Here is a 14,884-nt window from a genome sequence, read left to right as displayed (position 1 = left end):
GCCGCATAAGGGTTAAAGTGCCAATCGATAACGCACGTCCTCACCTATCGCCACCCCTGTTGAAGCGTGCGTCTTTCTAAACGCAGACAGAATAAATAAAACCTGCCAAAGGCTATCAATTAATTGGTAAACACTGATTGGGTGTGCAATATAGCAGGGAATCAAACCCTCAAAAATGGTAAGAACGGCAATCCAAATAGTGTGCACCCATTCATCTTCTTTTTTCGCCACCATTGCTCCGATAAGCGAAGTTTCGATAGGTAAGCAAAAAGCCAATGGATCGGGAGCCACTCAGTAGCGGGCGTCTCCATTGCAGCGCCAGATATAAACACAAGCGATCGGCGTCATCATCGTCAGCGGGGACAACTTCATCCGGACACAAGGACCGCAGGTAAATGTGTACACACATATGTGAGACGACCCTAAACGATACCTCTTTTGACATGAAGCATCGAGTAGTTTTGACTGGCAGTTTGGAAAAAAGGTTCAACTGTCATAGGGCCCTTTCATTTGGATTTGCCCCCTCAGCCGATTCAGCTGGTGCTCTTGCCAAGAAAGTTAAAACCAAAAATCATTCAAGCCGATTTCATTTCATTGGAAGAAACCAACCAACCAACCAACCAACCAACGAACATCACTATGTAAGAACCCACCGAAGCAATCATTTTCATTCTACGTCCAACTACCAAAGAATTTGGCCGAAAGAGGTCGAACCCAACCGTAGCATTTGTCAAGTCACACAAATTTTCCAACTGTCAGTTACCAAGGCGTGCAAGAACCACCCGAAATCCACACGAAATACAAAACTTTTCAAGACCCTCAAGAACGAACCGCAAGATAATCTTATTTCATTCCATTCCACATCGAATCAAGGTCTGACTACGATTACTGTGGCAGTCGCCGGCACCAGCGGTCCTCCTCTCGCCGACGCTCCCGTTCGCGTTCCTCCTCGGAGTCGCCGCCACCGGAGCCGCGTCATCGCTCCGGACGTTCATCACGCGATCGCGAACGAATGCACAAGTCTCGCGTAAGCCATTCTGCCGATTAATGCCTCCTTTCAATCCTAAAGATCTTCGGCGTTTCAGGAACATCCACAAGCAAGCCGCTGCATAGGAGTCTTTGGACTGAACACAAATACCTCGCAGCACAAGGTACGCGAGCTGTTCAACAAGTACGGACCTATCGAACGCATCCAGATGGTGATTGACGCACAAGTAAGTCGGTTTTCGATAAGCATTGCTAAGATATTTCCTGCCTGAATCCTTTTGTGTAGACAAATCCGCTGAAGCCCTGCAGTTTTGTCTTAATTTCTGGCTAGATAAAATTTGATAGCGATTGTGAGTTTTTGTGTATTCCAAACTAAAAGCTAAAGGCTTGCTGTCACAGTGGCATATTGTTCGAAGGAAATATTGATCTCCCGAAATCAATATGTGTTCAGTTGTTAGGAAAGTTCAAGTTCACAAACGTAGATTAACCCTTAATAACTTCTGACATACAGACACAGCGTTCCCGGGGCTTTTGTTTCATTTACTTTGAGAAACTCAGCGATGCCCGCGCGGCTAAGGACAGCTGCTCCGGAATAGAAGTGGATGGTCGCCGTATTCGCGTCGATTTCTCTATAACCCAACGGGCTCATACCCCAACTCCGGGTGTGTATTTGGGTCGTCAGCCGCGTGGAAAAGCTCCACGCTCATTTTCACCGCGTAGAGGACGCCGTGTGTATCACGATCGCTCCGCTTCGCCCTATGACAACTATCGTGATCGCTATGATTACCGCAACGATCGCTACGACCGTAATCTCCGCAGGAGCCCTAGTCGCAACCGTTACACTCGCAACAGGAGCTACAGCCGTTCACGCTCTCCGCAACTACGTAAAGTTTATTCCTCCGTCTATTTAATCAAACGTTTATCCTGTATATTTTCCACGATTAGGTCGAACTTCATCGCGCTATTAAAGCGCCTGGGGAGGAGGCTACTTCATTAACTCGTGCTCCTAAGTTCGCCCAACTGGATTGTGTCAAACGGGCTGTAAAGGAGCATACGACTGAAATATTGTTTTGGTGAATCCTATCCCATCTAATGCATTTGGTTGGCGAACAGTTCGCAACTAGATTAATTAATTATTCACCCAAAACACCCTTTAATCATAATAATTCGGTTACTATTATTAATGCTGTATAAAAACATAAATTGTAAATATCAAATCAATTACCAACATTACATACAGAGGTCCGCATGGATTGTGATATGTATTTTAAAGGAACTGCAGCAAACTGATAATGATAACATTAAACTAATTTTAATTATAAATGCAATTGTGCAGCAGGTACAAAATAAAGATTAATTTGTACAGAAGCGACGATTAACTTGTGAATGGGCGTTTTATTGAATTGGTCGTACATATCATTTACTTAAGCTTCTATAAATTTCAGTTTAATTAGGATTAACTAAGTTTGTATGGGAAGCAGAACCGGTCATACACTTACTCAATGGATCTCCACAGGATACAAATGCATTCTTTGGAAAACGCTCAAGTAGCACTGGGATTTGCACTTGCCGACGCTGAAGTAGAGGCCTCCAGGGATGTACCTGCTCCGCTCGATGTCTGTGTCGCTCGAGAGGCTTTGTAGGCCAGCTCTAGGGTCTGGTTAATCGTATGCATGTCCCCCTCTATGCTGCGTGCCCAGTTCTCCACGTCGCCGAGATCCTTTAGGGCAGTGCTGAATTGGTCGATGAGCTGCAGCCATTGGTGGGTCTGCTTGGCGAAATTGGTGGCGCCCAAGTGCAGTTGCTTTGCCTCTGCGTCCAGCCGCTTCTGGTTCAGGTAGGCCTGAGCCACGCCCACATTTAGGGTGTCCACCAGAGACTGAGTGAGCTCATTGGACGCTTCTATTGCCTCCTTTCGACGCACCTCTGAAATTTAAGCCTTGTAATCGTTTGTGCCAAATACAAACTACAATTGGCCTTGTACCCTGTTCCTGTTTTCGCTTCGCCTGCTCCTTGTGATGCTCCTTAACCATGGAAGTTAACATATTCAAGCTTATTGCAAACAAATCCAAAGAAAAAACAATTTTTGTCCAAACACTTGAAATCAGCTGATTTGCTAAAGACGAGCCAAGACCGATAGATAATTTCGATAAGCAGATTGACCGTTAAAATCGATACGGTTCCACCTCTAATAGCCACACACGTGCGCGGCTGTTGCGCTCATCTTTTTCTCGAGTTTTTATAGAAATCGTGGCTTAAATAAGGCAAAATGGGGTCTAAACGCGCGATGGACGTGCACATGTTCCCTTCGGACCTGGAATTCGCCGTGTTCACGGACCAGGAGATCCGCAAACTGAGCGTAGTGAAGGTGATCACGGGCATCACGTTCGATGCACTGGGACACGCGATACCCGGTGGTCTATACGACATCCGAATGGGCTCCTACGGCCGGTGCATGGATCCCTGTGGGACGTGTCTTAAGTTGCAGGACTGTCCGGGCCATATGGGCCACATAGAGCTAGGCACGCCCGTCTACAATCCCTTCTTCATTAAGTTTGTGCAGCGACTTCTCTGCATATTCTGTTTGCACTGCTACAAGCTGCAGATGAAGGGTAACTAACGACTTACTTTTATTATCTAATTATCAGCTAACAGCTGCTCTATTGCAGATCACGAATGTGAGATAATTATGTTACAGCTGCGCCTAATCGACGCTGGGTACATCATCGAGGCGCAGGAGTTGGAACTCTTCAAGTCAGAAATTGTGTGCCAAAACACCGAAAATCTGGTAGCCATCAAAAACGGCGATATGGTGCACCCACACATTGCTGCCATGTATAAACTGCTGGAAAAAAATGAGAAGAACTCCAGCAACTCCACTAAGACGAGCTGTTCCCTGCGCACAGCCATTACGCATTCGGCACTGCAGCGACTGGGCAAGAAGTGCAGGCACTGTAACAAGTCTATGCGTTTCGTGCGTTATATGCATCGTAGGCTGGTATTCTACGTGACTTTGGCAGATATTAAAGAACGGTAAGTAGGCCACTTACACAACACCAGATAATTTCTAATATAACTTCTCTTGTCAGCGTTGGCACGGGCGCAGAAACCGGTGGTCAGAATAAAGTGATCTTCGCAGACGAATGTCGTCGTTATCTGCGCCAGATATACGCAAATTACCCTGAACTATTAAAGCTGCTAGTGCCTGTTTTGGGGCTAAGCAACACGGATTTGACTCAGGGCGATCGTTCGCCGGTGGATCTGTTCTTCATGGACACGCTTCCGGTGACGCCGCCGCGCGCTCGACCACTGAACATGGTCGGTGACATGCTAAAGGGAAATCCCCAAACGGACATCTACATAAACATCATTGAAAACAACCATGTATTGAATGTGGTACTCAAGTACATGAAGGGCGGCCAGGAAAAGCTCACAGAAGAGGCTAAGGCCGCCTATCAGACCCTAAAGGGTGAAACAGCTCATGAGAAATTGTATACGGCTTGGTTGGCTCTTCAAATGTCGGTGGATGTTCTCCTCGATGTGAATATGTCCCGAGAAATGAAATCTGGTGAAGGTCTGAAGCAAATCATTGAAAAGAAGAGTGGTCTCATTCGAAGCCATATGATGGGCAAACGTGTTAATTACGCCGCTCGTACTGTCATTACGCCGGATCCCAATATAAATGTGGATGAGATTGGCATCCCAGATATTTTTGCGAAGAAACTGTCGTATCCCGTGCCCGTGACCGAATGGAATGTTACAGAGCTGCGCAAAATGGTTATGAACGGTCCGGACGTGCATCCCGGAGCGAACTATATACAGGACAAGAACGGATTCACCACATATATACCGGCGGACAATGCCTCCAAGCGTGAGAGTTTGGCCAAGCTACTTTTGTCGAATCCCAAGGATGGCATTAAGATCGTTCATCGGCATGTTCTCAATGGCGACGTCCTACTGCTTAACCGACAGCCCTCGCTGCATAAGCCATCGATTATGGGTCACAAGGCTCGCATTTTGCATGGTGAGAAGACTTTCCGTCTACACTACTCAAACTGCAAGGCATACAACGCCGATTTTGATGGCGATGAAATGAATGCCCACTATCCGCAGAGTGAGGTGGCGAGGGCGGAAGCTTACAACCTAGTGAATGTGGCCAGCAACTATTTGGTGCCCAAGGACGGCACACCGTTGGGTGGTCTCATTCAGGATCACGTCATTTCGGGTGTAAAGCTGTCGATTCGTGGACGATTCTTTAATCGTGAAGACTACCAGCAATTGGTGTTTCAGGGACTATCTCAACTTAAAAAGGATATCAAGCTGCTGCCACCGACTATTTTAAAGCCAGCTGTGCTTTGGTCTGGAAAGCAGATCTTGTCCACCATTATCATCAACATAATTCCCGAGGGATACGAAAGAATTAATCTGGATTCATTTGCCAAGATTGCTGGAAAGGTAATTACGTTTAAAGTAAATTATATACCTTTTTTTTTATCAACTTCTGTGACTTTCAGAATTGGAACGTGTCCCGTCCACGACCGCCCATTTGTGGCACAAATCCAGAAGGAAACGACCTAAGCGAAAGCCAAGTGCAAATCAGAAACGGAGAACTGCTTGTTGGTGTTTTGGATAAACAACAGTATGGGGCCACCACGTATGGATTGATTCACTGCATGTATGAGCTATACGGCGGCGATGTGTCAACTTTGCTGCTTACCGCTTTCACGAAAGTATTTACCTTTTTCCTGCAACTGGAAGGTTTTACTTTGGGTGTCAAGGATATTCTTGTTACCGACGTAGCAGATCGTAAGAGAAGGAAGATTATTCGCGAGTGTCGCAATGTGGGAAACAGCGCAGTAGCTGCTGCTCTAGAATTGGAAGATGAGCCGCCGCACGATGAGCTGGTTGAGAAAATGGAAGCGGCATATGTAAAGGATTCGAAGTTCCGAGTGCTTTTGGATCGTAAATACAAATCACTCTTGGATGGCTACACAAATGACATTAATAGGTGAGTTCATTCAAAACCGATCAACAGGTCATATTAACATTTTTTCTTTTTCTAGTACTTGTCTGCCCAGAGGTCTTATTACCAAGTTCCCATCAAACAATCTGCAATTGATGGTTCTATCTGGTGCCAAGGGATCCATGGTGAACACCATGCAAATCTCCTGTCTGCTCGGACAAATTGAGTTAGAAGGAAAGCGACCGCCTTTGATGATATCCGGCAAGTCTCTGCCAAGCTTTACATCCTTCGAAACCTCGCCCAAGTCTGGAGGTTTTATCGATGGACGTTTTATGACCGGCATTCAGCCGCAGGACTTTTTCTTCCATTGCATGGCTGGTCGTGAAGTATGTGTGAAATAATTTCCGAAAATTTTCTACGAGTATTTATTATTTACCTTTATAAAATTGTAGGGTCTCATTGATACTGCTGTGAAAACATCGCGTTCCGGTTATCTTCAACGCTGTCTTATTAAACATCTGGAGGGGCTAAGTGTCCATTATGATCTTACTGTACGCGATAGTGACAATAGTGTGGTTCAGTTCCTATATGGCGAGGATGGTTTAGACATTCTGAAGTCAAAGTTTTTCAACGATAAGTTCTGTGCAGACTTCCTTACACAGAATGCAACGGCAATTCTACGCCCTGCTCAACTTCAATTGATGAAGGATGAGGAACAGCTAGCCAAGGTCCAGCGCCACGAGAAACACATCCGCAGCTGGGAGAAGAAAAAGCCAGCTAAGCTACGTGCCGCCTTCACTCATTTCTCCGAGGAGCTCCGCGAGGAGGTGGAGGTGAAGCGACCCAATGAGATTAATAGCAAAACAGGGCGTCGGCGCTTTGATGAGGGCCTCCTAAAGTTATGGAAAAAGGCCGATGCAGAGGACAAGGCTTTATACCGCAAGAAGTACGCCCGTTGTCCAGATCCCACGGTAGCTGTATACAAGCAGGATCTTTACTATGGCAGTGTGTCAGAAAGAACGAGGAAACTCATTACCGATTATGCTAAGAGGAAGCCAGCACTGAAGGAGACTATAGCCGATATTATGCGAGTAAAGACAATTAAGTCACTGGCGGCGCCAGGTGAACCAGTGGGTCTGATAGCAGCCCAATCGATAGGAGAACCCTCGACTCAGATGACATTGAACACTTTCCATTTTGCGGGTCGTGGTGAGATGAACGTGACTCTGGGTATTCCTCGACTACGAGAAATTCTCATGCTGGCCTCATCAAACATCAAAACGCCGTCTATGGATATACCCATAAAGCCTGGTCAGCAGCATCAGGCGGAAAAGCTGCGCATAAATCTAAATTCAGTGACGTTGGCAAACCTTTTAGAATGTGAGTGCATAAATGTAAATTATTATACGTATACAATGATGAAAATTCCCTTATATAGACGTCCACGTTAGCACTGGTTTGACTCTGGACCCGGAGCGATCTTATGAGTATGATATGCGCTTCCAATTCCTGCCCAGAGAGGTCTATAAGGAGGACTATGGTGTACGACCCAAACATATAATCAAATACATGCACCAGACCTTTTTTAAACAACTGATTCGCGCCATCTTGAAGGTTTCAAATGCTTCTAGGACAACGAAAATGTAAGCCAACTAGCGCTAGGTCCCTGAATACTTTAAGTAATACATCTTCTGTAATTTCAGAGTTGTAATAGACGACAAAAAGGACGCTGATAAAGAAGATGATAACGATTTGGACAACGGCGATGAAGTGGGCCGTTCTAAGGCCAAGGCTAATGATGATGATTCATCAGACGATAACGTAAGTTATGTCTAACAAAACTTGGAATTGTAAATACATATGTATATACTGTTTGTAAAGGACGATGACGATGCAACTGGAGTAAAGCTTAAGCAACGCAAAACAGATGAGAAGGACTACGACGACCCAGACGACGTCGAGGAACTCCATGATGCTAATGGTATGCTACAAATCTTGTATATTCCTAGAGGTGTTAATACTAACAACTGATTTTCAGACGATGACGACGAGGCGGAGGATGAGGACGACGAGGAAAAGGGTCAGGATGGTAATGATAATGATGGCGATGATAAAGCGGTAGAGAGGTTGCTGAGCAACGATATGGTCAAAGCATACACCTACGACAAGGAGAACCATTTGTGGTGCCAGGTCAAGTTGAATCTGAGTGTGCGGTACCAGAAGCCCGATCTTACCTCCATAATCCGGGAGTTGGCGGGCAAGAGTGTGGTCCACCAAGTGCAGCACATCAAGCGGGCCATTATCTACAAAGGCACCGATGATGACCAGCTCCTAAAGACCGACGGCATTAATATTGGCGAGATGTTCCAGCACAACAAGATTCTTGATCTGAACCGCCTTTACTCCAATGACATTCACGCGATTGCTAGGACGTACGGCATCGAAGCAGCGTCTCAAGTGATCGTTAAGGAAGTGAGCAATGTGTTCAAGGTCTACGGAATTACTGTGGATCGCCGCCACCTGTCGCTAATTGCCGATTACATGACCTTCGACGGCACTTTCCAACCGTTGTCACGCAAGGGCATGGAGCACTCCTCGTCGCCCCTGCAGCAGATGTCCTTCGAGTCCAGCTTGCAGTTCCTCAAGAGCGCCGCTGGATTCGGCAGAGCGGATGAGCTTAGCTCGCCGTCGAGTCGTTTGATGGTTGGCCTCCCGGTGCGGAATGGTACTGGTGCCTTTGAGTTGCTGACGAAAATTTGTTAATTTGTTTAAATATAAATTGAAATTTTTTAAATAAACATACATTAAACGTGTAAAATGTTGGTTTATTTAATCACGGAGAAGTGTAAACATTTAAGTTAAAAGTACATATACAAAACTACAATGAAAATTTTTGGTTTGCTTTCAGAACTTATCACAAGTCAACTGGTATTGCCAGTTCCTAACAGCCACACTCGGCTCGAATTGGCCGGCAACAGGGTCCAGGAGTTCCTCAACAGTTCCAAGTGTACCTCCAAATCCGGAAACCGTTCCAGCTCGTGTTCCTCCTCCATTTCTGACACCTCCTGCAGTTCCTGTTCCGAATCCTGCTCCAACTCCTGCTCCTCCAATAGGGTGGGTAATCTTGAAATCGTACGGTTGCAACTGCCTGGGACGTCTTGTCCGTTGTTTGTTGAGGACCTGTTCTCGTCGCTCCCCCTCAAGATTACCGTCTCCACCTCCAGATTCAACTGCTCCGCTTCCATCCTGCTCCCGTTTCGTTGCACGACCACCTTTGCGCCAGGACTCGACATTAGCAATGCCCGAGGTGGATGGCACCTCGTCCTTCCGGCCCCCAAAGATGGTCGTCCAACGAAACCACTTATGTCATAAGCTGTAGCAATCTGATGCCGAGGATGCACTGCGTCTTCTCATTGCATTCGGATCTCTTTTGAGTAGATAAACGCACAGACACAGGCAGGCAAGGAGTAGGCACACCAATCCCAACATCGCATAGAATCCCTGGCGGTAGCGTGCTGCATCGGCACTCGCTTCCAAGAGTCGTACCCGCTGGCCCAGAGCTCCTCCTCCCCTCAAGTCCTCCTCTCTTTCCAGTGGCATTAACACCTGCCAGAATCCGTAAACCATTTGCAAGTGATTGGAGTAGCCCGAATCCAGTTGATTGCTGGCCGTGTAGGAATTGGAGGGTGCTGCTCGATAGGTATCGTGGCGGTTGCTACGCGATAAGCTTCTATCTAGCCCTGGAGCTCCTGTCTCCCCTCTAAGTAGCTTATCCACCTCAGCCTCATCGACTGATCCTGTCTGCGGCGTCTTTGCTTGCTCTCCCAAGCTATAAACGAATGGGTTCTCCTTGTTGTACGGTAACCAGCCGTCGTATATCCGCCCCGGAGTGGGGTTGCCATTTTTAATGAAGTTCGCAAATGCTCCTCTTATTTTGCGACAGAGCTGCTCCTCCTCGCCACTGAATCTTCGACGAGCTATCTGCTGAAACAGACTCGGACCGAGGAGAAGTGGGAGATCTGAGCTGTGGGAGGCTCCGCCAAAAAGATTTCTTCTGCCTCGCATGTCCATCGAGTGGGAGTGGTCGAATACATAGGCATAGCTAGTGGTTCCATTTAAAAGCTCCAAGATTCGTGAGTACGGTAACTCATAGAGTGATTCCGAGAGTAGTCGTTGCATTCCAGCCAGCAAGTGGCTGACACCCTCTCCCTTGCCATTGAAGTACCTCCATCTAATGGCCGCCAGTTGCGTGGAGCTCTCCTCACCCACCGACTCCAGTGCTCGCATCACATTCGGCAACAATGTGTGATTGATGTACTTATGTAGCGCCACCTGACCCTCCCTGGCCACGTCCAGCCAGTAGTCCTGCAGGAAGGCTCCTTCGTTGGAGGTGATGCCCAGCAGTACGGGGGGCAATGTTTTGTTACGAAGGCGTTGTTCGAGTGGCAATCCTTCGGGTAGTATTACTCCCAGCTGGGAGCTTCCGTTGCCATGGTTATAAACGCTTTCGTATGCACGGAGCAAGTCCTCCCGGCTCTTGCGCCTCAGACAACCCATCAACTGGCGACGTTGTGCCTCCTCAAATTGGCAGCCCAATTTCTGTACCAGCACTTGACCAGTTTCCACTATCCATTTTTGGTGATTCTGACCCAAGGCTCGCATAATGGGACCGGGTGACATGAGCACCAGTTGTTTAACCTGGCTGGAATCCTCCAAAGTAGCAACTAGTGCCAGAGGTGCTCCTCCACTCCCATGACCCAGAAGAGTAATGTGATCTGGATTGCCGCCAAAGGCATCTGCATTCCTTCGAATCCACCGCAGTGCCATCTGAACATCACTTAGGCCATAATTTCCAGGCACATTACGATGCTGTTCGCCTAGACTCAGCCATCCGTAGATATTATTTCGGTACTGGACACTGACTACCACAATGCCCTCTCCGGCCAGATCCAAGCCATTGATGCGATTTCTGGGCCAGTCGTAGGCAAACTCCTCACCCGTGACAATGACCACTATGGGCAGCTTGCCGTACCGCATTCCCGATTCCGGTGTCCAAATGTTCAGGTACAGGCAGTCCTCGTCGGTGCTCACTGATCTGGGCATGGAGCCATCGGAGCTCTCGTCGTAGATGGTGTTCGCGAGCTGCGGGCACAGCGGCTGCATGGTGGTGGCCTGGAGGGTGCGGTTGAAGCTGGAGCTCGGCTTGGCGGGCTGGAAACGAAAATATCTAACTTCAATCGTTGCTAATCAAATGTGGGCCAATTAAAGAGAACTCATTGTAAACCCAATGACTGCTCAATGGTGTTCAAAACAAATAGTATCTATGTATTTAAGAGATGCATGCCTAAATAAAATGAGATCTATGTTCCTTCATTACTTACAGCAAATCGTAGTTCGTTGATGGGCGCCTGGGCGTAGGGAATGCCCAGAAAGGCGTAGACAGCGCCACGTGTCCCATCCGGAAAGACCTTGAGCTGGAAGCAAAGATGAAGTTTTAGCGCATTAAAGTAGAATAATTTATTTCCAAAGTGGTATGTCCTCACCCCAATGAGATCCCCTTGCTCCAATTTAATGTGCGTCTGTTGGGCGGAAATGTATGGCGACAGGTGAATCAGGATCGGGAGTAGACGCAAAATCTGCTGAATCCTTAATGCATTCCACATGATTGCCAGTTGCAACGCTCACTTGTTAGCTCTCACTTTTAGCACATAACTTTTGCATAGTTCATGGCGCATTTAAGCGCATTTATTAATTATCGTACGTCGTTTTTCTGCACTTTTTTTCGACCACAAAATATATAGATATGTATATTTCACAGAATTTTCGGTTTTTTCGCTGCAACTTTTCGTTCGCTCGGTGTTGAAATGAAAACTGAGCTACAAAAAACAAATTGTGAAACACACACACCACGAATAAAGTTAGGCTGCTGCCCTGGGTCGCTGAGCTAACAAAAATTTCTGCTAGAATTATTTCAATTGTTTTCTGGTGTCATTACGCCGTTGTTGCTTTTGCTGCTGCGGTGCGCAGCGAATCATTCATGCATCCATAGATCAAAACACCAGCGACACCACCAACCAACATACCAACCATCCATTCCATTCAGCAGCGAAATGAGTGTGGAAAGCAGCGGCGCGTTGGGCAGGTTGCTTATACGGCCATGGTAACGGACCTCAACTTCATGTCGATCTGGACCCTAAAACCCAAGAGGCAGCTCTCCCGAATGGCCACAATTAAGTCCCAACGAGGGTGGATCGGGGGTTATTAGAGTATCTTTCCTATTTTCTAACATTTGTATGGTTTTTCACCATTTATTAATTTTTCACATAAATTAATTACTCATTACTCACTCAGTAAGGCATAGGTTGTGCCTCGGCATTTCGCAGAATCAGACTGAATTCATCTCTCATGTGTAAGTTTAATTAAATTGTCTAGAGGCTGTCTATATTATACGCTCAAATTCTAGCATATTCTTTGGGCAGTCTTCTTCAGCAAACTGAAACAATTATGATTTTCGATGTATCTACAGTTCCTATGTTTAAGCTATGCATTTCCATGGCTTTTATAACTTCAAGATATGTGGATAACTATTTAAACTTCTCGACCCTCCCTCGTTCTTGTTTTTCATTGAATTCCGCACTGCTGTTAATGTCAAACATAAATTTTTCTCTGCTTCACAACTCTCTATTCCTGCCTCTTTCCCACCCTCGTGCCATCTCACTCCCGCCTGTGGCAAATGAAGTTGTCGCTGGGTTTTTGGGGTCTGCAGCGCAGATAATGTACCATAATGCTGCCGTAATTTCTCCACTTGCCCAATATGCTGTTGCCGGTGGTGGCTGAATGGGATGGTGTGGATCCGATTCCGATTCCGATTCCAAGTCCGAATCACAATCCGATGTTGTTAGTTTGCCAGAGAGTCGGTGACTCTGCTCGCCGTTGCGTAGTTCCGGTCTGTGGAGTTGGATGGTCGATCGCTGGATGGCATCTGCCGGAATAGCCGCAATTAACTTGGATGCGAGAATTGTGGGAGAGCGGCGAGTGCTCCAGCATCATGTACCAAAATTATGTATTTTAATTAGTTTAAATCGGAATTTGTTTGTAGACCTGCGCGGATTACCAGCACAAAATCGACCTCGCCAGCAGCCAATCTGGCAGACCTACAGAAATGCACTGGCCAAAATAATCAGACAGTTCTTACATAAAAGTACTGCATCAAATGTATATTCTATTTATTAGTAAATCTCAAAATCCTATAAAACATAGTACAACAAATACAAAAAATGATGAAAATTATATAGTGCTTGTTTTAGTGTTAGTTTTAGAAAAAATTTAGCTGAAGCGACGTACATCATTTTCGGTTAATTATGAATTACCAAGAGCACATTTAAATGGACGCCCCACTGGAGTCGCCATCTCCCCCACCCTTCTCCGCTGCCACCGCACTTTCTTTTGACCCGGCCAATGGGAAGTTAATCAATTTATGCCTGCAACCGTCGACGGTTCGCAGTTTGGTTTTGTGCGGGTCGCTGTTCAATTATTATAAATGGCAATGTCGGCCTAGTTTGTCCTATATGCGCTCATGTGCTTGTCTGTGTGTGTGGTGGCCCAGTTGGCTGTAAACAAATTAGCCTGGCCGAGTGCCGGGAAAATCTCAACAAAGGTTGACGCCACTGGCATGGCAGGTGAAATTTTGTTAATTGCTCTCGTCTATCAGTATTATAAATCATATCAGGGGCGTCCAAATTATGATGCTATAAATTTTAAAATGAAGATTGAAACTAAACCTATATAGGTATAAATTAAGCCATTCAAAAATCCAAACCGAAAAGTAGCTGCGACTTAGATGCTCATGAAAATTTTTCTACCAATGCTGTAAATCAATTCAGATTACCAGATTTTTCTCGGTAGCCTATAAATTGCGACTTCCATTTCACCACCTGGAATTCACTTGGACTTTGCACCTTTTTGGCCAACTTTTCTACCCTGTCGCTTCAAGCTGTTTGCTGGCCAAAGGCTACAGATTGTGGTGACATTAAAGTGCTGATAGTATTTTTGCCTTCGACCAATAAATTCGTCAGAGTAACGTTTGACACAAATCTTGCAGTCGACACTTGTAAGCGAAGACCTTTTAATGAAAACACAAATTGTACTGAAATTTATACAAATATTTGTGGAGTGCATATTGAGAAATTTTGGCAGCTGCACTCGATGTGGAAAAATAGCAACAACAAGGACACTTGAGGCCGAAACCCTCAAGTCGCCGAAACTTTGGCCTTTGTTGCATTGTCGTAATGAAAATATTTATGATTTTTGGAGCCGAGTTGATTGTTTACATATTGCCAAAGCATATTGAAAACTTCTTTATTAAATTTTACTTCAATAAAAGCCAATTGTTTCTTGTTGCTCCACATTTCTATATGTATGTATATATGTCTGTACAAAATGCCTGGCAAAAGTTTTTAGTTTTCTGCCAGAGCAAGCTGCGTATATTTCCCCCAATTTCCCGCACACCATTTTCCCAGATGAAAAATCTGAGGGATGTGGGCTGTGCTGCCTGATTGCTATGGCTTCTGTTTCAGGTCCTGCTGATACGATGTCGGAGGTTGACTGCTTCACCGATTCAAATTGTGTTGCATATTTTCATATTTTTGCTAAACAATAGCATCAGATGTCGTCGTTGTTGCTTTTGGCGTATCTCTGCAAATATTTGTTGCATGTTTGTGTACGAAATCGTTTAGTTAACGAGTCGTAAACACTTGTGATAGAATTCGACCAGACATTTGTGCTATGAATTTATGCATGCATTTTTTTCCTGAATAACTCCCATTAGTTTAAATCCCGTTCGACATGCACTTTTGGACACAAATTCAATAAATTCCTGACTTTTTCGGGCTGGCCTTTGATTTCATTAGCAGAAATAATTAAGTATATTTTTAA

At 45.7% G+C, this 14,884-nt stretch overlaps 4 protein-coding genes and 1 non-coding gene across 14 annotated transcripts; 3 read left to right on the top strand and 2 right to left on the bottom strand.

Moving 5' to 3' along the window:
- The first annotated feature begins 37 nt into the window (after window positions 1-37).
- Window positions 38-2,371, top strand: tra2 (transformer 2). 7 transcript variants are annotated; one of them, NM_057417.3, is made up of 7 exons: window positions 38-178; window positions 252-391; window positions 450-641; window positions 874-1,027; window positions 1,086-1,214; window positions 1,499-1,871; window positions 1,933-2,371. In NM_057417.3, coding segments are annotated over exons 3-7 (681 nt in total). In that variant the 5' UTR covers window positions 38-178; window positions 252-391; window positions 450-639; the 3' UTR covers window positions 1,956-2,371.
- On the top strand, window positions 1,251-1,389 carry scaRNA:PsiU5-44 (small Cajal body-specific RNA : PsiU5-44). The gene has a single exon (NR_048113.2). It is a non-coding gene; the product is annotated as a small cajal body-specific RNA : PsiU5-44 (small nucleolar RNA).
- Window positions 2,365-3,097, bottom strand: Blos1 (Biogenesis of lysosome-related organelles complex 1, subunit 1). Its single transcript, NM_166060.3, has 2 exons — window positions 2,972-3,097; window positions 2,365-2,913 (listed from the first exon to the last, which is right to left on the bottom strand). Exons 1-2 carry the CDS (start codon window positions 3,030-3,032, stop codon window positions 2,531-2,533), a joined length of 444 nt encoding a protein of 147 aa, NP_725401.2. The 5' UTR covers window positions 3,033-3,097; the 3' UTR covers window positions 2,365-2,530.
- Window positions 3,098-3,158: 61 nt separating this feature from the next.
- Polr1A (RNA polymerase I subunit A) lies at window positions 3,159-8,764 on the top strand. The gene is made up of 10 exons (NM_079019.3): window positions 3,159-3,599; window positions 3,657-4,020; window positions 4,077-5,442; window positions 5,502-5,995; window positions 6,051-6,336; window positions 6,403-7,330; window positions 7,389-7,593; window positions 7,654-7,771; window positions 7,832-7,931; window positions 7,989-8,764. The coding sequence occupies exons 1-10, from the start codon at window positions 3,257-3,259 to the stop codon at window positions 8,711-8,713; spliced, it is 4,929 nt and encodes a 1,642-aa protein (NP_523743.1). The 5' UTR covers window positions 3,159-3,256; the 3' UTR covers window positions 8,714-8,764.
- CG12869 (uncharacterized protein) lies at window positions 8,758-13,172 on the bottom strand. 4 transcript variants are annotated; one of them, NM_137125.3, is made up of 4 exons: window positions 13,146-13,172; window positions 11,494-11,826; window positions 11,332-11,424; window positions 8,758-11,161 (listed from the first exon to the last, which is right to left on the bottom strand). In NM_137125.3, the coding sequence occupies exons 2-4, from the start codon at window positions 11,611-11,613 to the stop codon at window positions 9,317-9,319; spliced, it is 2,058 nt and encodes a 685-aa protein (NP_610969.1). In that variant the 5' UTR covers window positions 11,614-11,826; window positions 13,146-13,172; the 3' UTR covers window positions 8,758-9,316. The 4 variants fall into 3 exon arrangements, with proteins under 4 accessions (NP_610969.1, NP_001286420.1, NP_001369085.1 ...); NM_001299491.1 differs by lacking the exon at window positions 13,146-13,172 and adding an exon at window positions 12,298-12,373 and having other exon boundaries at window positions 11,494-12,232; NM_001382021.1 differs by lacking the exon at window positions 13,146-13,172 and having other exon boundaries at window positions 11,494-11,830.
- Between the last annotated feature and the right edge of the window lie 1,712 nt (window positions 13,173-14,884).

The sequence above is a fragment of the Drosophila melanogaster genome, chromosome 2R, assembly GCF_000001215.4.
Source record: "Drosophila melanogaster chromosome 2R".
Lineage (NCBI taxonomy): Eukaryota > Metazoa > Arthropoda > Insecta > Diptera > Drosophilidae > Drosophila > Drosophila melanogaster.
Note: the sequence above shows the minus strand (reverse complement) of the source record. Positions and strands in the feature narration are given on the sequence as shown.